The 23,568-nt window shown below is 34.5% G+C and overlaps 5 protein-coding genes and 1 pseudogene across 6 annotated transcripts in view; 4 read left to right on the top strand and 2 right to left on the bottom strand.

Moving 5' to 3' along the window:
- Positions 1 to 23,568, top strand: part of LOC125863338 (cytochrome b6-f complex iron-sulfur subunit, chloroplastic) — a 324,107-nt gene that overhangs the window by 40,689 nt on the left and 259,850 nt on the right. The window lies entirely within an intron of this gene.
- Positions 428 to 2,971, top strand: LOC125863319 (peroxidase 27-like). The gene is made up of 4 exons (XM_049543508.1): positions 428 to 701; positions 1,088 to 1,276; positions 1,528 to 1,693; positions 2,425 to 2,971. The coding sequence occupies exons 1-4, from the start codon at positions 465 to 467 to the stop codon at positions 2,829 to 2,831; spliced, it is 999 nt and encodes a 332-aa protein (XP_049399465.1). The 5' UTR covers positions 428 to 464; the 3' UTR covers positions 2,832 to 2,971.
- On the bottom strand, positions 3,278 to 8,567 carry LOC125863321 (peroxidase 27-like). 2 transcript variants are annotated; one of them, XM_049543512.1, is made up of 5 exons: positions 8,458 to 8,567; positions 4,530 to 4,669; positions 4,210 to 4,398; positions 3,954 to 4,119; positions 3,278 to 3,852 (listed from the first exon to the last, which is right to left on the bottom strand). In XM_049543512.1, exons 1-5 carry the CDS (start codon positions 8,522 to 8,524, stop codon positions 3,446 to 3,448), a joined length of 969 nt encoding a protein of 322 aa, XP_049399469.1. In that variant the 5' UTR covers positions 8,525 to 8,567; the 3' UTR covers positions 3,278 to 3,445. The 2 variants fall into 2 exon arrangements, with proteins under 2 accessions (XP_049399469.1, XP_049399468.1); XM_049543511.1 differs by lacking the exons at positions 3,278 to 3,852; positions 3,954 to 4,119; positions 4,210 to 4,398; positions 4,530 to 4,669 and adding exons at positions 7,039 to 7,632; positions 7,733 to 7,898; positions 7,990 to 8,178 and having other exon boundaries at positions 8,318 to 8,567.
- On the top strand, positions 10,457 to 11,815 carry LOC125863320 (peroxidase 27-like). The gene is made up of 4 exons (XM_049543510.1): positions 10,457 to 10,690; positions 10,843 to 11,031; positions 11,120 to 11,285; positions 11,387 to 11,815. The coding sequence occupies exons 1-4, from the start codon at positions 10,484 to 10,486 to the stop codon at positions 11,791 to 11,793; spliced, it is 969 nt and encodes a 322-aa protein (XP_049399467.1). The 5' UTR covers positions 10,457 to 10,483; the 3' UTR covers positions 11,794 to 11,815.
- Positions 13,557 to 15,100, top strand: LOC125863322 (peroxidase 27-like; annotated as a pseudogene).
- LOC125863313 (uncharacterized) lies at positions 15,848 to 23,379 on the bottom strand. Its single transcript, XM_049543503.1, has 9 exons — positions 22,870 to 23,379; positions 22,252 to 22,299; positions 22,096 to 22,155; positions 18,734 to 18,817; positions 18,519 to 18,623; positions 17,714 to 17,827; positions 17,502 to 17,602; positions 16,325 to 16,436; positions 15,848 to 16,142 (listed from the first exon to the last, which is right to left on the bottom strand). Exons 1-9 carry the CDS (start codon positions 23,362 to 23,364, stop codon positions 16,014 to 16,016), a joined length of 1,248 nt encoding a protein of 415 aa, XP_049399460.1. The 5' UTR covers positions 23,365 to 23,379; the 3' UTR covers positions 15,848 to 16,013.

The raw sequence follows: 23,568 nt of genomic DNA, 5'->3' as shown, positions 1-23,568 counted from the left end.
ATTTTAACAACATTTATATATAGATCTAGTGGTGGCTATAAATACCCATGTTATGTTACCACTACATATAATATATATAGAGCGACAATTACATAATTGTCACTAAATAATTACCGCAAAATCCTTTATTTGTTAGAGTGTGACCATCTCACCTGTCGTCACCCTTGAACCCCTACTCCTCACTACATAGTGTTATGCTAGGTTATATATAAATATTCTTCTAATAATATTCTTGTTCACTTACAAAACACTAAAAATTAAATAAATAAGAAACTCACTTATTTTCTAGGAAAACATTTTCCTTCCTACCAAACACAACCTTAAAATTAATACCAACTTACATAATCAAAGAAGTGACATGTCACCAAATATCCTTCCAATTTAAATAGCATGCATTTGTGCCCCTAATTAATCATCACTTCAAACAAGCAAATTAAGAAAGCTTAATTAATTTCTTCATCTTTATGCCAATTTTTTTTAATAAAAAAATGGCAACTCTAAAATTTCTTTCTATTTTCATTATTTATTTTGCAATTGTATTGGGACTTGTTAATTCACAAGGCCTTGAAGTAGGGTTCTACAAGAAAACATGTCCAAATGTTGAAAAAATTGTGAAAAAGGCTGTTGTTGACTATGTTTCTATTGCTCCTACTCTGGCTGCTCCTTTGTTAAGAATGCATTTTCATGATTGTTTTGTTAGGGTAAGCAAAAGTATTTACTATACTATATGGTTTTGAATTTAATATTTGAATTTAATATATTGTGATAATGTCATTTAACATGTTATAGCATGTTACTCAACATTTACTATACTATATAGTTTTTCATTTATACGATTATTTGAATTTAATTTATATACATAAACAATATACTGAAAAATATTCATTATCAAGTCAGCACTAACCTTTTATAAAATTTGAGATTTGTAATCTTATCACATTCCGATCACAAACAAGTTGAACTCAACTATATATTTCCTACTAGTATTAGAAGTTCTTTATATTTTCTACGAGCATAAGGGTGATATGATATTATGAATATAATTGTGAGTTATTTTTCTTAAATTAATTTTTATTTTTTGTGGCAGGGATGTGATGGTTCAGTGTTACTAAATTCTACTAAAAGTAATCAAGCTGAGAAAGATGCAATTGCAAACCTAAGTCTAAGAGGATTCCAAGTGATTGATGCTGCTAAATCTGCTTTAGAAAAACAGTGTCCTGGTGTTGTATCTTGTGCTGATATTTTAGCCTTAGTAGCTCGTGATGCTGTTTCATTGGTAAATAATTATTTTCTGTGTTTCAATTTAGTTATTTGATTTTAACGTGACATGACGTTTAAAAAAAATATAAAAGACTATTAAATCTTGTGATTTTAAATGAAAGATATGTAGATTGTAAAAATGCTCTTTAATTTCGTGAGTTTATACTTGCCGTGTGAAAAATTTAAATTAAAGAGTTATCAAATAAAGTTTCTGCACAATTAGTTTTTCTTTGAACATGTTAATTATGTTTTTCTTTTTTTTCGCAGATTAATGGACCAACATGGCAAGTACCATTGGGAAGAAGAGATGGGAGAGCTTCAATTCTCTCAGAAGCCACAACAAATTTACCAACTCCTTTTGATAATTTCACTACTCTAAAAACAAGATTTGGTTCATTGGGTTTAAGTGTAAAAGACCTTGTTGTTTTATCAGGTAAAATTTATAATTTCATTTGACTACCTTTGTATTATGATAAAAGGAAAACTTACGGAAATCACATTAGTTTAGGAGCTAATTACTTAATTAGATATATTTTAGTTTGCAATAGTACTAATCTTACCAGATTTTGATGTGTTTAGATGCATATATTCGGGATACATGAGGTCAAAATTAGGTGTAATTTATTTTAGATACACTCTATCCAAGTGGATTTGCATGTATCTGGAATACATAACAAATCTATCTCACCTCCCTCTCATCTCGCTCTTCACTCTCCTATGTATCTGGCATCCCAGATATATGTGAATCACACCAGCTACATACATATATACATGTATCTAATGTGATTTGTATGTATATGTGATACATGACTATCTCACTCGCCTCTCTCTCTATTTTAGTGTATCTGGTAGCAAAAATACATGTACCTAGGTGTATATTTCTCAATATATGATAAGAAACTCTTAATTAGTGGTAATATGCATAACTATTTGGAAGTATAGATTAAATTAGTATATATAGTATGAATGCATGTTTAATAAGGTAGTTTCCTATGTTAAATTTGTACCGTTACACCACACTTTCAATAAATGCACGGTTATACATGCTTAGTCACGTATCACAAAGATCTGAACTAAAATTTACTTTTAACTGTGGGATCGAACATTCTACTAACCCTATATCCTTTACTTATTTTTTGGTCCTAACTTATTTCATATATATAGGTGGACACACACTTGGAGTATCACATTGCTTTTCGTTTGGTAGTCGTATGTACAATTTTACTGGTAAAGGTGATATGGACCCAAACATGGACAAAAAATATATAGCCCAATTGAAGACAAAATGTAAGCCCAATGATGTGACCACCACAGTTGAAATGGACCCTGGAAGTTTCAAAACATTTGACACTGATTATTACACTTTGGTTAGCAAAAGAAGAGGCCTTTTTGTATCTGATGCAACACTTCTCACAGATAAACAAACAAAAGCTTATGTTTTGGCACAATTAAGTGCTAGTGGATCAACTTTTTTTGAGGACTTTGGGGTGTCAATGGTGAATATGGGAAAAATTGGAGTCCTTACTGAGAAATCGGGCGAAATTAGAAAAAAATGTGCTTTTATAAACTAAAAGGAATAATTTGTGAAGTTATTTCTCTATCAAAAAGATTTTAGTCATTTTCGTTTTCTTTTTCTTTTTTGTTCTAATCAATTCACGAAGAATGTATCTTGTGGTGGTAAATGTACCTTTATTGTAATTAGTTTGTTGAGCATGTGACTAATAAAAATGTTGCTTCAATTCTATTAGCATGCATGGTTAAAATTGTTATTTTGTACTTTATTCAACTAGTATAGATCGAGATCCCTTGACCTTGACGAGTTTATTTATAGGTACTTTTTACAAAATCGAGCTATCCAGCTAATCAATAGAATGATCACAAACACGGCTAAAAAGTGGTTATTTATGAATTTACCTCATGCTAGTTGTGCGCTCTTTTCAACCGTTTTTGAAATTCAAAGAAAAAGACAGTCTGATGCACTAAAAATAAGAAAAACAAAATCAGAATGTGTGCTAGTGAAAGCCAAACAATATTTTTTATTTGTTACATGCTTAGGAATCAAATAAAAATTTACAAGTTACACTCTACAATCAGAACTGGAAAAAGATTATTCAATTGAACATAAACAATACGAAAATGACTAAAATCTTGCAACAAAAACAAAAGACCAAATCAAAGTTTTTTCTTAGTTTCTGAAGGCACAATGTTTTCGAATTTCCCCTGCATTCCCAGTAAGGACTCCAATTTGTCCCATTTTCACCATCGATTCACCAAAATCCTTGAAGAAAGTTGATCCATGTTGATTTAATTGAGATAACACATAATGTTTTGTTTGTGTATCTGTAAGAAGAGCTGCATCAGACGCGAATAACCCTCTTCTTTTGCTAACCATAGTATAATAATCAGTGTCGAAACTTTTGAAACTTCCAGGATCCATTTCAACAATTGTAGTCACATCTGCAGGCTTACATTTGATCTTCAAATGATTAATGTAGTTTTGATCCATGTTTGGATCCATATCACCTTTGCCAGTGAAATTATACAAACGGCTCGAAAAGGAAAAACAATGTGACATTCCAATTGTGTGTCCTCCTATGAAGGAGAGTGATAAAAAAAAAGTAAGATTGTCATCCAAGGGTAGTCAGTTGAACAAATATGTAAATGAAAATTTGAACACTTGTAATGAAATTTACCTGATAGAACAACAAGGTCTTTAACATTTAGTCCCAATGCACCAAATGTAGTTTTGAGAGTAGTGAAGTTATCAAAAGGAGTTGGTAGGTTTTTCGAGGCCTCTGAAATAATTGAGACTCTTCCATCTCTTCTACCTAAGGGGATTAGCCATGTTGGTCCATTTATCTGTATTAAAACGAAATATGACATTTTATTTTGATCGGACTAAAAAAAAAATATGACACATAAATTGGGACAGACAGAGTAGTTAGTTACCAGTGAAACAGCATCACGAGCGGCTAAGGCTAAAATATCAGAGCAAGATACAACGCCAGGGCACTCTTTCTCTAAAGCAGATTTAGCAGCATCTATCACTTGAAATCCTCTTAAGCTTTGATTTGGAATTGCATCTTTCTCTGCTTTATTTCCTTTTGTTGAATTTAGTAGCACTGAACCATCACATCCCTAATAAAAAAAAAATAGTGTAAAAAAACAAAACTTGTACTCCATCTGTGTCAATTTATGTGACATTTTTCGCATATCAAGAGTCAATCTGACTAATCTTCGAGACTAATGCACTAAATGGTGTTGCTTACCCTAACAAAACAATCATGAAAGTGCATTCTTAACAAAGGGGCAGCCAAAGTAGGAGCAATAGAAATGTAGTGCTTTGTTGTTTCTTTGACAATTGCTTCCACATTTGGACATGTTTTCTTGTAGAATCCTACTTCCACACCTTCACAATTATTAGCAATCAAAAAAAGTTGAAGAATGAGAAATGAAAGAAATTTTAATGTTGCCATTATATTATTTTTTTCTCTTAACCAAATCTCTGTGTTGTTACTTGCTTGAAGGGATGATTGGTAAACGCAAATACATGGCCTTTAAGTAGGAAGCAAATTATGAAAACAATTAAATGGACAGAGCTGGCATATAATGGAAAGTTGATTTTATTATTTAGCAGTTAGCACCTTCTTAACTAAGCAATTTTTAATGTTAGTTCTTCCTAATTATATAAAGATAAGGTTAAGAGGAATATCAACTCTCTACTAAGTCAAAATAGAGTGGAGTCGTATTTGGTAGAGACCGATTTATCCTTAAGTAAAAGTATTCTCTCTTTAAAGCAGGTAGAAATCCTGAGATCGAATCTTACCAGCTTGTGCTTAGTCAATGAAAAAAAATTCTTGTTGTGGATGCTTCAAATAAAACCCATTAGTAGTGTGATTAATAATTAACCACAAGTTCTAATAGAAATATTACTCTATTTATCATTTTATTACTTTTGTGACCACTAAACCAACTGACAATATTAAGTTATTGATGTCAAATGCATTAGGGGAATCTGCAACCCACTCCCTAATGAGCCCCTTGCAAACTAAAATGTAAATACTAATCATATACATGTATGTCTGTGTTTATTAATTCCCAACTTTGCTTCTTAGTTTTATACACTCTCCTCTACTTAGGGTGTCAAATGGCAAGAAATGACGCACGATGTCCTCAAAAGTGTCCTCAATTGAGACTCAACTTTTGAGTTCTGGATTGAGTTGGGGTCGGATCTCGAGTTAGGATTAAAAGTCAAATTCCGAGTTTGGTGTCGATGTCGGGTCTCGAATCAGGGGTTGGGATGGGGTTTTAAGTCGGGTGTCGGAGTCAGATTTTGGGTTGAGAGTCAAGGTCATGTCTCATGTCAGGTGTCGGGTTTAAGTTCTGAATCGATCGTCGAGGTCGGATGTGGAAGCCGAATCCCATTTCAAAAGTTGGGTCCTTGATTAGGCGTCGGGCTTAGGTCCCGATTCGAAATTGAGTCCTAATTTTGGTGTAAATGTTGGATCAGGCTTCAGAAATCAAAATTCAAGTATCGATGTCGAGGCTGGATCAAAGTTCGACAGTCGAGTCCCAGATCGAAAGTCAGGTCCTGATTTGGATGTCAGGAACTAGGACGGTAGTGTGGTTTGGGTCTCGAGTCAGGGTTGGGTCCCGATTTGGAAGTCAAGACTAGAGTTGCGAATTGGAGTCAGGTTCTCCTGTCGAATCCTGATTCAAAAGTTTGAACGAGCCAGATCTTGGGGTCGGGATTCGAGGTCGGGTCTCGGGTCAAGGTAGGGATCGGGTATTGGGTCAGGGTAGGGTTAAGGTCTCGAGTCGAGGTTAAGGTTGAGTCTTAGGTCTCGGGTCTAGGTCGGGGTCAAGGTCTCGGATCTATGTCGGGTCGGGTCAAGTCTCGGATCAGGGTCGAGTCTCGAATCAGGGTCAGGATCGGGATCGGGTCTCGAGTTGAGGTTGGGGTCAAGTCTCGAGTAAGGGTCAGGATCAGGAGTTAAGGTCAGGTCTTGGGTCAGGGTCGGGTCCGGGTTTGGTCTCGGGTTAGGAAAATACTATTTTTCACTCTCTAGTCTCTAGCCAAAAATAAAAGATGTTTTCTAAGAAATGTTTTTCATTCCCCAATCATACACTAGAATATATTTTCCATTCACCAATCAAACATGAGAAGATAATTAAGTTAGAAACCAACTTATTTGTCAAGAAAACATTTTCGAAAAAAAATAAATTCCTTCCTACCGAACCCATAATGTTCGGTTTGCGGTTTTATTTTGCAGATGAAGGCTATGGTATTTTGGGAAATATGTATAGAAGATCTCACTTCAGCAATGTTTTGTTCTTCTAGGTACAAGGTCCTAAGTTGTAAATAATGATGGTGAAGAATTTAAAGATTTAAATGTAAACAACTTGTATTCACTTTTGACGACAATATTTTGACTATGTAAATTGTTTAAGCCACTATTTTACTTTCATCAATTTCTCTAATGTACTAGTCTATTAGATTAGTTGTACGATGAATCACAGTTGAAAAGAGGCTTTATGCTCATATTCCATTGCAACCATAAAAAATTGTATCGTATGAACAATATCACGAAAAGAAAACAGGCTTTTAGTCCTAACCAAAAAAGCCCGAAAATATCCGAGGTTGAAAACCTCCAATTATTATTAATTTGGTTTGGTTTTCATATTTTTAATTTGATACAAATGATTTGATTTGATATTTAAAAAAACCTGAACTAACCCAGTGATGTACATTCCTATGTGCATGAATGCTTAGTAAAGGTAAAGGACATTTTTATTAATAACATGCTTAGCCAAACAAATTTACAGCATATACAATAAAGGTTTCCCGACCATAGTACATTAATTAATAAGAACAGGAAAAAACAAATTATTCATTCCCTTCAACTTAACAATTCAAAATTTATTAAAATCTTGCAAGAAAAAAAAATGCTTATGAAAGTTTCTCTTAGTTTCTGAAAGCACAATGTTTTCGAATTTCCCCTGCATTCCCCGTAAGGACTCCAATTTGTCCCATTTTCATCATCGATTCGCCAAAATCCTTGAAGAAAGTTGATCCATGTTGATTTAATTGAGATAACACATAATGTTTTGTTTGAGTATCTGTAAGAAGAGCTGCATCAGACGCGAATAACCCTCTTCTTTTGCTAACCATACTGTAATAATCAGTGTCGAAACTCTTGAAACTTCCGGGGTCCATTTCAACAATTGTAGTCACATCTCCAGGCTTACATTTGATCTTCAAATGATTAATGTAGTTTTGATCCATGTTTGGGTCCATATCGCCTTTGCCAGTGAAATTGTACAAACGGCTCGAAAAGGAAAAACAATGTGACATCCCAATTGTGTGTCCTCCTATGAAGGAGAGGGGAAAAAAAGAGTAAGATTGTCGTCCAAGGGTACTCAGTTGAACAAATATGTATATGAAAGCTGAAACACTCTTAACGAAATTTACCTGATAGAACAACAAGGTCTTTAACATTTAGTCCCAATGCACCAAATGTAGTTTTGAGAGTAGTGAAGTTATCAAAAGGAGTTGGTAGGTTTTTTGAGGCCTCTGAGAGAATTGAGACTCTTCCATCTCTTCTTCCTAAGGGGACTGACCATGTTGGTCCATTTATCTGTATTACAAAGAAATATGATATTTTATTTTGATCGGATTGAAAAAGAAAATATGACACATAAATTGAGACGAATAGAGTAATTAGTTACGAGTGAAACAGCGTCACGAGCAGCTAAGGCTAAAACATCAGAGCAAGATACAATGCCGGGGCACTCTTTCTCTAAAGCAGATTTAGCAGCATCTATCACTTGAAATCCTCTTAAGCTTTGATTTGGAATTGCATCTTTCTCTGCTTTATTTCCCTTTGTTGAATTTAGTAGCATTGAACCATCACATCCCTTCAAAAAAATGTGAAAATAAAATAAATGTATTGACGGTGTATGTACTCCATCTGTCTCAATTTATGTGACATTTTTCGTTTATCAAGAATCAATATGACTAATCTTCGAGACTAATGCAATAAATGGTGGTGCTTACCCTAACAAAACAATCATGAAAGTGCATTCTCAACAAAGGGGCAGCCAAAGTAGGAGCAATAGAAATGTAGTGCTTTGTTGTTTCTTTCACAATTGCTTCCACATTTGGACATGTTTTCTTGTAGAATCCTACTTCCACACCTTCACAATTATTAGCAATCAAAAAGAGTTGAAGAATGAGAAATGAAAGAAATTTTAATGTTTCCATTAATATTTAATTTCTTTTTTCTCAACTAAATGTTTATGTTGTTATTTGCTTGAAAGGGATGATTTGAGAACAAAAACGCATGGCCTTTAAATAGGAATTAAGTAGATGGTGATGCATTTGAATTCTTTGATTTGTTTGAAGGGTAGATATGACATATAATTGAATGTTGATTTTATTATTTAGTAGTTAGCACCTTCTTAACTAAGCAATTTTTAATGTTCTTGTTAACAATATAAAAATAAGATTAAGAGGAATATCGATTATTAATGTTGAGATTAGTTATGTTACGTTGTGCTTATGATTTGGTGTATTAAAGGAAAGTTCTATCTTTAGCCATGTTTATTCATGTAGTGATACTCTGTATATCATTTTATTACTTTGGGATCGCGTATACCAAATCGAACTTACTAATATTAAATTGAAAATCAATTTGGTATCGGTAGTGTTGATTTATTTATTTTTCTCTAAGTTAATTGATGTCAAATGCATTAGGGGAATCTGCAACCCACTCCCTTATTTTTCTCCTGCAAACTAAAATACTAATCATATACATGTATATCATTGCTTTTATACACTCTTCAATGCCTAATTAGGATATGGTTGGATATTTATTATATTCCAATTTTTTGTTATATTAGAATCTCACATCGATTAAGTATATGAGTTGTACTTTTCTTATATGATTTCGGAAAATCCTTCTCACTCGAGCTTATTTATAGGGAAATTTAAAGTCTTAATGTTTCAAAATGGTATTCGAGCTAGACTTCAAATGTCTAGTTTTGAGCGTGTCAAAATCATGCATGCATCGATCGGTTATATCGTATATTGTACGTCTACTATTATATAGCACAATCATAAGGAAATACAACTTGTATGAGTTTAAAAACTGGAATGATAAGATTATGACTAACTAATATAAATGAAGTCAACAATACATTGAAATACAAATTAAATATTTGAAAATAAAAGAATAAGTAGTTTAGGTACATTAGTGTATATGGAATCATGGATAGAGTTGAGAGTTAGTATGCATGTAAACTAGTTCTTTAGTTGTTAAGAGTAGCAATGTAGAATAATGCATGTTATGATGCCTAAAATAAGTGTGTTTTTTTTTTAATAAAAAAGGTTTGGTGAACAAAGTATCTTAGTTAGCGTGGTTCAGGGAGGGGCGCACCCCAAGGAGTGTGATTAGATAACAATGACTCCACAGGTTGAATCTGTGACCTATAGTTCAGACAAAAATAATTTTACCGTTACTCCAAGACTCCTTTCAATGGCTAAAATAAGTAACACAATTAAATTCGCAACAATGAAAAATCGATAGATAGAATCGATTCAGAAAAACCAGGGAATATTGATGAATGCTCATCGGGTTTTTTTTGCATAAAAATGCGTGAAAATTATACTTTTTTTTTAAGGAAAACCAACAGAGACCCTCGATTTTTTTAGGGAATCCGTCGAGTTTTGAAGTACGAAATCACAATTGAAGAGTATAAATAAAAACGGAAGAAATATTTTATCAAAAGACATATATGATCAAGTGATAAATCAACCACACAACAGTACTAGTCCCTCTTGCATTTTCTAAAGGATATCTAGACCGTAAACAAAGAGAATTCATCCATTTCATGAGGATTTCAATGACAGATAATATGAGTCATAATTATAACAAATTCACTTTCGCTAGTTAAAAAAATTCATAAGTCTCCTAAATTGATATTTTCACGATCGAAATACTACATTATATATTAGCAAAAAGAACTAACATTAAAAAAAAGTTCTTAGCTTAGAAGGTGCTAACTACTAAATATTTAAAATCAACTCTCCATTACTAGCTCTACCATTTTAATAAATCAAAGGATTGATATCATAATTTGTTTCCTATTTAAAGAGCATGCATTTGTGTGTTCCAATCATCAATCATTTCAAGATTTTAGTTTTCTCCACAAAAATAATATAATGGCAACATTAAAATTTCTTTCATTTCTCATTCTTCAACTTTTTTTGATTGTTAATAATTGTGAAGGTGTGGAAGTAGGATTCTATAAGAAAACATGTCCAAATGTGGAAGCCATTGTTAAAGAAACAACAAAGCACTACATTTCTATTGCTCCTACTTTGGCTGCCCCTTTGTTAAGAATGCATTTTCATGATTGTTTTGTTAGGGTAAGTAACATCATTTAATGCATTAGTCTCGAAGATTGACTCAGATTGACTCTTGATAAATGAAAAATGCCACATAAATTGATACAGATGGAATACATACACTGTCAATATAGCTCTTTTTTTTTTTTTTAACACTAATTCTTTTTTTGTAGGGATGTGATGGTTCAGTGCTACTAAATTCAACAAAAGGAAATAAAGCAGAGAAAGATGCAATTCCAAATCAAAGCCTAAGAGGATTTCAAGTGATAGATGCTGCTAAATCTGCTTTAGAGAAAGAGTGCCCTGGCATAGTATCTTGCTCTGATATTTTAGCCTTAGCTGCCCGTGACGCTGTTTCACTGGTAACGAATTACTCTATTCGTCTCAATTTGTGTCATATATTTTTTTTAGTCCGATCAAAATAAAATATCATATTTCGTTGTAATACAGATAAATGGACCAACATGGTCAGTCCCATTAGGAAGAAGAGATGGAAGAGTCTCAATTCTCTCAGAGGCCTCAAAAAACCTACCAACTCCTTTTGATAACTTCACTACTCTCAAAACTACATTTGGTGCATTGGGACTAAATGTCAAAGACCTTGTTGTTCTATCAGGTAAATTTCGTTACGAGTGTTCAAATTTTTATATACATATTTGTTCAACTGAGTACCCTTGGACGACAATCTTACTCTTTTTTTTCCCCTCTCCTACATAGGAGGACACACAATTGGGATGTCACATTGTTTTTCCTTTTCGAGTCGTTTGTACAATTTCACTGGTAAAGGTGACATGGATCCAAACATGGACCAAAACTACATTAATCGTTTGAAGATCAAATGTAAGCCTGGAGATGTGACTACAATCGTTGAAATGGATCCTGGAAGTTTCAAGAGTTTCGACACTGATTATTATAGTATGGTTAGCAAAAGAAGAGGGTTGTTCGCGTCTGATGCAGCTCTTCTTACAGATACACAAACAAAACATTATGTGTTATCTCAATTAAATCAACATGGATCAACTTTCTTCAAGGATTTTGGCGAATCGATGGTGAAAATGGGACAAATTGGAATCCTTACAGGAAGAGCAGGGGAAATTCGAAAACATTGTGCTTTCAGAAACTAAGAGAAACTTTGATAAGCTATTTTTTTTTTTACTTGCAAGATTTTAATAATATTTGAATTGTTATGTACTATGGTGGGGAAACCTTTATGTATATGTTGTAAATTTGTTTCCTTAAGCATGTAATTAATAAAATTGTTTGTTTTGCTTTACTAAGATTAGAATTGTGTCTCTTTAAAGTGTTTTTTCTTAATAAAAACAAATATTACTAAGAGATGAGCTTCTCTCAAGCAGAGTTCGCGGGTCACATCATGCATTCCACAACCCTTAATTTTTCCATCAAATCTCGAACGATAAATGGAAATAAAACTTGTATCTTTAAGATCTTTCAAATTGCAAAATATAGAAAGCATGGTTTTTGGTGGTGATGCAAGTAATAGTTACTCAATGCCAACACTTTCATGCATTTGAGCATCAACATCTGTTCTTACTGTTGTACCAAGTATCTCTTGCTTGCCTTTTCGAATATTTTGCAGTCGATCTTCTAGCACAGAGAAGAACCCAGGATTTGAAGACTTCGGTGCATCAATATTATCTTAGGGCTTAGCTCAAAATTGAGCTTAAAATAAACTTAAAATAAAAACACTCTAGCCAGATTTGAAGCCATATCTCATGGGTGGATCATTTGAATTGTACCAACAACTTAATGAAACTCCTATGCTCTTCATGGGTGCACTGTTAATTATATCCTAATTTCTATCAGTTTCTCAAAATAAATAAACATATATACACATGATTTTTTTCAAAGTTAACAGGTGCACGTGCACCCTCACCTAGAGGGGTGGGTCCGCCTCTGTAATCTAGCTGGTTCATCAGAGACAATGCAACTTGCTTTCCCTACTTTTATTAGAGAACTCATTTTCCTTATTTTCAAGGAGTTTGTCTTTTCTAAAGAAAATATTTTTCATTTTTCTTTACTAAAACGGCTAATTAAGTATTGAAGCGTAGAGGTTATAGGGGTCGCAAAATCAGCCATAAAATCATAATCCACACAACCATTTAGGTTTGGGCGTGTTAATGACCTGCTTATTTTATTAACTCAACATAAGGAACACCAGACATAGATATATGTTCACCTAAAGCATACATTTTAGTTTGCAGATTCCCCTAATGCATTTGACATTAATAACTTAATATAGTAAGTTTGGTTTAGTGGTCGCAAAAGTAATAAAATGATAAATAGAGTACTATTTCTACATGAACTTGTGATTAATTATTAATTACACTACTAATGGTTTTTTTTGAAGCATCCACAACAAGAATTTTTTTTCATTGTCTAAGCACACGGTGGTAAGATTCGATCACAGGATCTCTACCTGCTTTAAAGAAAGAATACTTTTATTTAAGGATAAGCCGATTTCTACCAAATACGACTCCACTCTGTTTTGACTTAATAGAGAGTTGATATTCCTCTTAACCTGATCTTTATATAATTAGAAAGAACTAACATTAAAAATTGCTTTGTTAAGAAGGTGCTAACTGCTAAATTATAAAATCAACTTTCCATTATATGCCAGCTCTGTCCATTTAANACGACTCCACTCTGTTTTGACTTAATAGAGAGTTGATATTCCTCTTAACCTGATCTTTATATAATTAGGAAGAACTAACATTAAATATTGCTTTGTTAAGAAGGTGCTAACTGCTAAATAATAAAATCAACTTTCCATTATATGCCAGCTCTGTCCATTTAATTGTTTTCATAATTTGCTTCCTATTTATAGGCAATGTATTTGTGTTTACCAATCATCCCTTCAAGGAAATAACAACATAGAGATTTGGTTAAGAGAAAACATAATATAATGGCAACATTAAAATTTCTTTCATTTCTCATTCTTCAACTCTTTTTTGTTGCTAATAATTGTGAAGGTGTGGAAGTAGGATTCTACAAGCAAACATGTCCAAATGTGGAAGCAATTGTCAAAGAAACAACAAAGCACTACATTTCTATTGCTCCTACTTTGGCTGCCCCTTTGTTGAGAATGCACTTCCATGATTGTTTTGTTAGGGTAAGCACCACTATTGAATGCATTAGTCTCGAAAATTAGTCAAACTGACTCTTGATATATGAAAAACGTCACATAAATTGAGACAGGTGGACTACATACACCGTCAATATAGTTTTTTTTTTACACTAATTTCTTTTCTCCTTTTTGTTGTAGGGATGTGATGGTTCAGTGCTACTAAATTCAACAAAAGGAAATAAAGCAGAGAAAGATGCAATTCCAAATCAAAGCCTAAGAGGATTTCAAGTGATAGATGCTGCTAAATCTGCTTTAGAGAAAGAGTGCCCTGGCATAGTATCTTGCTCTGATATTTTAGCCTTAGCTGCCCGTGATGCTGTTTCATTGGTAACTAATTACTCTATCTGTCTCAATTTATGTGCCATATTTTCTTTTTTTAGTCCGATCAAAATAAAATGTCATATTTCATTGTAATACAGATAAATGGATAAACATGGCCAGTCCCCTTAGGTAGAAGAGATGGAAGAGTCTCAATTCTCTCAGAGGCCTCAAAAAACCTACCAACTCCTTTTGATAACTTCACTACTCTCAAAACTACATTTGGTGCATTGGGACTAAATGTTAAAGACCTTGTTGTTCTATCAGGTAAATTTCGTTACGAGTGTTCAAATTTTCATATACATATTTGTTCAACTGACTATCCTTGAACGACAATCTTATTCTTTTTTCCCCCTCTCCTCCATAGGAGGACACACAATTGGGATGTCACATTGTTTTTCCTTTTCGAGCCGTTTGTATAATTTCACTGGTAAAGGTGACATGGATCCAAACATGGATCAAAACTACATTAATCGTTTGAAGATTAAATGTAAGCCTGGAGATGTGACTACGATCGTTGAAATGGATCCTGGAAGTTTCAAGAGTTTCGACACTGATTATTATACTATGGTTAGCAAAAGAAGAGGGTTATTCGCGTCTGATGCAGCTCTTCTTACAGATACTCAAACAAAACATTATGTGTTATCTCAATTAAATCAACATGGATCAACTTTCTTCAAGGATTTTGGAGAATCAATGCTGAAAATGGGACAAATTGGAGTCCTTACTGGGAAAGCAGGGGAAATTCGAAAACATTGTGCCTTCCGAAACTAAGAGGAACTTTGATTTGGCCTTATTTTTTGTTGCAAAATTTTAATAATTTTTGGGATTGTTACGATGAAGGGGATTGGATCACTGTGGTGAATAATTTGTTTTTTTCTGTTCTTTTTATTATGGTGGGGAAACCTTTATTGTATATGTTGTAAATTTGTTTCCTTAAGTATGTAACTAATAAAAATGTCCTTTTGAGACAACTTTCTAGTTCCCCTTCTCAGTTAGAAGTTCACTCGTGTCTGATCAATTGCTATTGAATTATAGGAATATCATTTCTTACGTATCTCATTTTATGTGAAGATAACCAATTATTATGTAGTTAAAAGAAAGACTATTAACACATAAATAAATATATGCAAATCAAACCCAAATATTCACCAAATGAGATGTGGGTGAGAAGAAGATATTATTAAGCAAAGTTACGTACACATCTTGAATGTGTGTACTACACCAACTTTTGTTGATACTAAATGCGAACTCCCATCACTCATGTCTGCCATAGATAGGATGTATGGTGTTATCCAACACTTGTTCGTTAAACATGTTGCTCTTGAAAATCGAACCCATGGCATCGACTTTAATTTGATACCACTTTTACGATAAAGTGTTTATTATTTGCCTAAAGCGCAATTAATCGGACTAGTATACCAAATGCCAAATGGTTCTAAAAGAAAAAAACATCCAATAGCTGAATTAGTCCTAATGAAATACCTTCCGTTAACCCTCCTAGCTCCGCCATGTGGGCTCAGAATTTGTTGAATATTCAGAAGTTCATTATGTACGTTTTTTAGCAGGTAAATGAAGGAACGCAAATACTTATATAACTTCTTTTCACTTTATGTTATCATGTTATCAACATTCTGCCATATTTAACCAATTATTCGTGCCACATCCACCTGTTTTAGAGTTCAGATATTCTATTTGAGGTGTCCACAGGAAAATTTGCAAAATGACAATTTCCTTGTATCTGTGTACTGATTCCCTTCAAATGCATAAGAGAAGTAGTAACAGTTCATGACCCTCAAATGTTGAAAGTCACAAGAGAGAGCCTTGATGATGTTCATATTCATCGCCCTACCGACCGTTGGATCTAAAACCTCTGATTGATTATTTCTTGCTTGAAACGTAAATGCCAGATATTATGGCCACTCCTGCAACTGCAACTCCAAGGGTTGTCACAATCTTCGCAACAGAAATGAGAGGTTTGGGTGACGGTATTGATAGTAGTTCCTTAACCTGTGGCAGCAAATAAGTACACAATAGCCTCTCAATAATTTTATGGGTAAGAAGCTCAAATTGAGTCTCACACAATGTGAATACGAAAAATCAATCAAGCTCTGGTTTCATATATTTCGCGATGTACAACAGAGGATATCCAAGTCTTACTGAAATTGTCAAGAAGAAGAAATGTCTATTACCTCAATAGGTTGCTTCCAGTTCTTCTTGATTCCTGGAAGGTGACCCTTGCCAACAACTGCGACTACAGAGCTGTGTTCACAGGCAACTTTTATTAACATTGATGACATAAACCTGCAAAGAGAGAGTGGAAGATTCTTCATATTTGTTAGGTGGTACAAGTAAATTACTTTCAAGATTATCAAATGTCAAAGCTAACATGTTGGTTCAAAACACTCGCACTACATTTTTTTTTTCCAAGACAGGAAGAATGATGTTACTACTAGTCTGCTTGATTAGACAAATGAAACAATTTGTTCCAAGCACTAACATAGGACTTTTGAAGTCATTGGTAATTACAATACTATAGGTGAATTAGTCAAAGACTGATGACATTTAAGCTAAAGCATCTAGGCAAGATATTACTTTTTTCTTTAGTCCAACCAAACAATCACAAACTAGTACATCAATGGCTTTTTTCTTGGCACTACCCCCTTTATTTTTCTGTTGGGTGGTGGGTGTTAATGTCTGTTACTGCCATAAGATATTGAAATTCATTTCAGTCTAAGGGAGTACTATAGTAAAACTGGCTTTATTTCTGGGAAAACTAGAAGCAAACAAAGGAAGTGATAAGCAATAATGCTCTGGGGAGATTAGAAGTGAACAAAGGAAGTGACAAGCAATGAAACACGGAGATTCCTTGAGAAAACATTCATTAACCCTTCAGCTAAAGGAGCACAACAGTGAGATAGAGTAACACTCTCGTGCTCTAGACCTCACAGACATATGAGTCCCTTACTCATATTATTTGAGATTATATGAGTACATGAAAAAGACATTGTCCAACAGCCTATAATCAAACTTTATGTCAACCCACACTAAGAAAGAATACCTAAAGACATAGAAGTAACTAATCAGAGCATTCTCAATGTTTTGATTTGGATTGACTTGGTCATACAAAAGCCATCTAATTCTAAAATCTTTACAAATGCCAGACCTGACAGTATGTTCCTTATTCTAGACTCAAAGCCAACAAACAACTATAAGCACCTTAAATACACAAAACAAAACCATACAACAAGCAGGCAGCAAAACAAACTGGTATCATACCAACAGACCTCGCATGGGGCGAGGAGGAGGTTTCTGTTGTGTGTGTGTGTGTTTGGGGGGAGGGGATAGTATGCAAGTGAGAGGACTAACTGATCTCGCTCATGAACTAGGGTATCCATAAGAGTAGGGAACTGCTTGCTCATTTCTTGAATCACAAGAGTCAACATGTCAACATCATCCATATCCTTCAACTGCCCACCAAAAATAGTTTGGCATAAGTAACATACAATATTCTTCTTCATAAATGAAATTACTTTATGCAGAGTGGGACAATCCTATAGAATCTTATGCAACAAACCTACCATTTTGACGAGATCTTCAGGCTTCGGTAAAAATACTGCTTGGAACAATAGAGAGTACACCAATTTTGTCTTGTGCCAAAGTGGCATTTTTGCCCATGTTCTTCGCAATGTCACCTGTTCATAATACAAGATACAACAATTCATTATACTGAAAAACAAATGAAAAACCAAAGATACCAAGCAAAGCAGCAGTGAATATGCAACTGTTTTTTCTTTTCTTCATGTGGAATCTGCTACCAAAGAAAGTGTAATTGTAAGCTGATAAATCATGCATAAGAAACTTTATATGTTTATAGAGATGTGCTCCAGTCTCCATGAAAGTGGTACTCTAGTGCATTAGAAAAAGATAGATAGAGAATAGAGAGAGAGAGAGAGAGGATCAGTGCAGCAGTATCTGGAGGAATTTTGATTTATTTTGCTGATCCATCTGTGGGATTATACTGGCATGTTCTTGTTGTTGTTTGCTGATTCATCTGGAATGAAATGAAATTCTAGAACATCAAACACGTTTGTTCTCTAATAGCACTTATCCAGTAAGCAGAGTAAACTATTCAATAACACAGATGATTAATGTTTTCTAGTAATTATCTCAGAGAAGGGAGAGAGACGAAGAGGAATGCTTCATACTTATCAACTCTGATGTTTACGGGACACAACAGGACAGCGATCTCAATTTTTCCATGATCACAGGGGACATGTGGTGATGTAAAGACATTATCCAGTTAAAGCAGGGGTGTACATGATCAATTTTGAGACACAGAAGCAAACAGACCAATTAATAACGGAATGAGTGAAAATGTCTTACTTGCACGGGACGGTCACCAAGAATCACTTTACCACCGTACTTCATTGCTTCTTCATATGCCACACGAAACTCCGCCCCGGGAAAAACCTCAAGCTTGGTAGCAACCTAAAACGCAACGTAGATTAAATGAGTGATCAGCATTCCACAGCACTAATGTTAAGGAGTAACATATCACTTCCGAACTGTAAGGACAACTTTTGAGATTATGATCATGCCTTGGCAAGAAACCAGCTGTAGAGTATCCCAAACGGATTTTGATTTTTCTTCCACATGTCCACCATTTCTCCCATTGTTGGTACCTGGCCATATCAGAGTTGGGTATGTTAGATATTAAACCTAACGAGGAGAAAATGGATCCACCATTACATCTTTCATCAAAACAAAAATCAAAACTAAATGATACGAACACCAGTAAATGAAAATACTCGAATTGAATGATAAATCAATCAAGGACAGAATATCAGAATATACTTATCTGATTCTATAACATAGAAAGAAAAAAATAGGTGTAATTAATATGTTCGCTTAGAAAATAAAGACATTAATACCATGATGCCAAAAAAACATATGCACAAAAGAAAGAGAGAGAGAGAGAATACAGTTCTCTGGTATAGCCTATATCAAAAGGTCATTTCACTTTTCATCTATGTCCATGACCGAGCTGACATACATTAACATACACATCAGATACACCCTTGATTGAATCTGGATTTTTCTCATGGCCAGTCCACTGGAACATGTTAATCTCTTGATATGCCTTAGTAATTTTAATTTAAGACTTCCAATAAATGAATCCGAATTGCAAAACGTAAAGGTAAGAGAAGAATGGTGACTTAACATCTGCATACGAAATACTAAAGTGAGACAGTCACAAATGACACCAGTTTGACACAAATAGATGATATCTACATATGTATGCATGTGCTTCAAATTTGATGAATCCATAGAAGTTAACAATAATGACAGAAAAATAAGGAGCATGCCTCCTCACTGCTGAAAGTTCCTCTTCTGTTGGGGGGTTGGGGAGAGAGGAGACATCTAATGTAGTTGTCATCCTTATGTAGGATGCAAAACTCAAGATAGTAAAATAAGTACACATAGTGCAAAAAACACCAGCCAAAATAAGCTCAAGCCTGACCAAATGGAACCCAAAAGCCAATCCTGCAGAATTTCATTCCAATTATCAAGCAATTGTAAGAGAAAAACCTGGAGATTCATATAGCTTGAAATTCAATCTAATTAAACGAGTTCCCAAAGTTCAATACCCAAAAGAATGTCAAACCTCTGTCACCCAAGGAATTCAAGCAGACATTATTAAAAACCTTAATTTGTTTGTAACACTGTTGTGAAAGGTGATCGCCTCGTCGCCAACAGCGAGAGGCAAGGTGACCCTTCATCGCCTATTAGCTTTGTGGTGAGGCGACCTTCAAAAGGCGATGTCATGGCGAGAAAGGCTAAGGCATCGCCTTTTGTATTTTCTTTAAAAAAAAAAGGCGACAAGTTTAGGGATTTAAAAGTTAAAAGGTAATTTTAGGGGTTCCTTTCCAAATTTTCCCAGTTGCACTCTTAAACTGCGACTCCAACCAGTCGACTTGACTAGACTTTTCCGGCGACCCCAAAGTCCAACCAATACGTGTTTCTTTTTCTTTTCTTCTCCAAATTTCTTCTTCCTTTGTTTCTTTTTCCTTCTGCTTCTTCATACTTCAGAGTTACTTCTACCGCTGTTTTTCTCCTCAATGATTTGACTTTTGTTCTGTTTTTTTCACATTCAAGTTCTAGACTTTTAGTATGTACTATCTATTTAAAGTTTTTAAATTGAAATATTTGCTTATATGTTAGTGCTATTGAGATTTTGATTATTTATATATGCAATTAAATATTTTAATTTTTTGGTATTAATTGGTGCCATTTCAAAAAGGCGAGCCAGACCCTTGTCGCCTTTCGCCGCCCAAAACACTGGTTCAGAAAAACTAAAACTAGGCTAGGAAAACCATAACTACCTATCCTAGCTATGAATCTGATCAGCCATTATCAGTAACCTCATGTTTCTCCAAAGAAGAAAAACAAAACTAGATTAGAGGACCTACAACTCTCCATGTAAACTGCATGGATCATCAGTGGAGAATCCAAGAAACACCACATTTTGTCCTACCACAACCATGGGAACGCTTCAAAGTACCTGATTTTAAATTAGAGGAGAAATCACATTTTTTATCCCCCTGACATATACCTCACTCTGTCGTTGCACATTATTAGTTTCAACTATTAGTTTTTAGCAAAAAAATCCTTCTTTTGAGTTTTTTCATTATAAAATAAGAGGAAAAGAAATATTTCAAGCTAAAGTACACTCCATCCTTTCCCACCTGCAGTCTACCATCTCCAGTCACCCCTTCACCTCCCAAAGATGAGGGAAGGAGGAGAAGGAAGAGCATAGGAATAACCTCCTATAATAAGGTTGCATGAAAGCACCAAAGAAGCAACAAGGATTCAGAAATCAAATCATAATCCTCCATTACAACATTGAAAGAATACATACAGGGGCAGAGGCACGTGAATCCAAGGGGTGTCATCCGACACCGCTTGGTCAGGAATTTTTTAAATTTGTATATATATATTATGATGCAAAAGAAAGTATGGAGTAAATACTAAGGACATGACACTGCTTGACAGAACACCTTCAGTAGCTTACTGGTAAGAAGCTTCAATGTTTTACTTGAGGTTACGTGTTCGACCCTTGGCTTGAACCCTCAACGCCATGCTTAAAATGGAGAAACTAATACAACTAGCCAACTTCATTGAATTTAAAAATCTGCTCACATAGTATTTAAGTGCAAGTTTGACTAGCAATCAATAAATGCTTTAATATTGTTGTGAAATTAGATTACTCAAACACCTTAAAATTCTAAGTTTGAAAAAATTATTCATTTATTTGAGATCCACTTGAGCTTCTAGCTGGCTTTCCAAACTTTCTTTCAACCTCTCTCGTTTGAGAAGAAAAGGTGGATTCTTTCATGCTCGTATACCAAGAAGCAATTGAAAAAAAGTGTTCATTTTACAATTTGTAATATTTGGAGATTACAGTTGCTTTGCAGTTTTTGAAGATTAAATGTGTTGCGTGCTGCTCTTTTAATTGTAAGTTCTTTTTATATCCCCTTTTTAGTTGGAATTTGTAAAAAACATTTATCAATTTTTCTTGGGAGGATTGGATTCTATATAATTAAATTCATCTACGGTTCAATTGAATTTATATTTGACTTTGTAATGTATCTGGAACTTAGTTTTCTAAAATATGACGTCACTGTAGTATTCATTTTCACTTCTTTAATGTCGACACTGCTTCCGAGAAATACTGCGTACGCCACGGAATACATATGTACATCAACTCTGAAACTTGATCCTTTTTCCTCAAAGGACTCCTTATACCAGTCAGGAAACAATTCTATACTCATATTTAAACAATAGTTGCCAAAATGCTGGATATTCTCCTAAACAAAAAAACTAACTGTTTCCAATGCTCTCTGCAAGCGGCATGAATTATGGAGTGATAAAAAGAGAGCCTGCCAATAGAAAGACTGACCTTTAAATTCTGAGGTGTAAGTATACCCACCCGACCTGAGCATAACTCCAAGAAGACAACCTGTCATCAACTATCCAGTATAAATCAGACTGACATTCAACACATAAAAAAGAGAAAAATATAGCATGCACCAAAGGCGTTTGTTAGAAGTACGACCTCTGGTTTCAAGAAATTGATTACTGCTTCAACTTCTTGGCAGGATTCCTGTAACCATGCATAGTAAAGTTAAGATGATTATACACCCTTTATAACTCAATCTGTATTACATCATCAGTTTCTTTAATATGAACAATTAACTGGATTAAAGGTCAATATTTATATATATAGGTCACATATAAGGCTTCAAACTTTATCAATCTAAGCAAGATAAAGGAGAAAATAAGAAAGACAAGGTATGAAAATAAAGAAAGTACATATTCATACACGCTTAGTTTATATGATGAGGCATGGGAACTATTGCCTTATGTCACGTCTTCTACTGTTATTTAACATCTTAACTTAAAGAAGTGTCCATCCTATTCGTCACCAGCTGATGTTGAGTCAAATATAAGACTTAACAATATCTCATCAGCAATGGTCACAAGATATCTAATAATAATCCTATGTTGTTAGAGCATCATTTCAGCAAACTGTTATTGATGATCCACTAATTCCATCTCTGCTACTGGGAGGCTGGATTATACTAAAATTAAATACTAATCTTAAGAAGCCTTATGCATAAAAAGTACTTTTAAGTGTGAATACTAAAATGCAATTAAAGAACAGTAAATTTACCGAAGAAACGTGAGCAGTGCCAACAACATACACATCGCAAATGCCTCCATTGGCAGAAGAATCACAAGTTAGCATCATTACACTCCTCGACAATTCCTCCGGCAAAACCTTCCTTTCATATCCTTCTCCTTCACCTTCTACATTCGCCGAAATTACCTCTTCAACTCCTTGCTCCTCCACAACACTCGCTTCCGAGCCTTCCGAATTCAAATTAGCAACTTCTCCATCAACGTGAACAAAATCCTCCACCACCGACGCCGTCATCGGACTAGAACTCATCTCCACCGGCATACGCCTCCCGGTGACTGCCGAGTAGGAGGAGGAAGATTTGTACTTCACGCAGATCGATGAAAACGTAGGACTTACGACAGGATATTTAACGGGGAGAGATTTGACCGGGAAATGACGACGGTGCGGTGAGCCGGTGAATGAGTTGAACCGGTTCGACTCGGCCGAGTTGAGAAAGGTGAGTTGGCGAGTCAATCGACGGAGCATGAAGATTTTAAGATGTAACCGTTTTTATTTTACTGTTTTTATATACCTTGCTTTGGACACAAGAGATCATGACACGTGGCAAGATTGGTGTGACTCTAATTGTTTGCTTTCTCATACCTTACTTTTATTGCTAAGTTTCGTATGTTATGACTAGGATCGATTGATATGCGTGATGAGATATTGAATCTACACATCATAACATAA

This window comes from Solanum stenotomum, chromosome 4 (assembly GCF_019186545.1).
Source record: "Solanum stenotomum isolate F172 chromosome 4, ASM1918654v1, whole genome shotgun sequence".
Classification (NCBI taxonomy): domain Eukaryota; kingdom Viridiplantae; phylum Streptophyta; class Magnoliopsida; order Solanales; family Solanaceae; genus Solanum; species Solanum stenotomum.
Note: the sequence above shows the minus strand (reverse complement) of the source record. Positions and strands in the feature narration are given on the sequence as shown.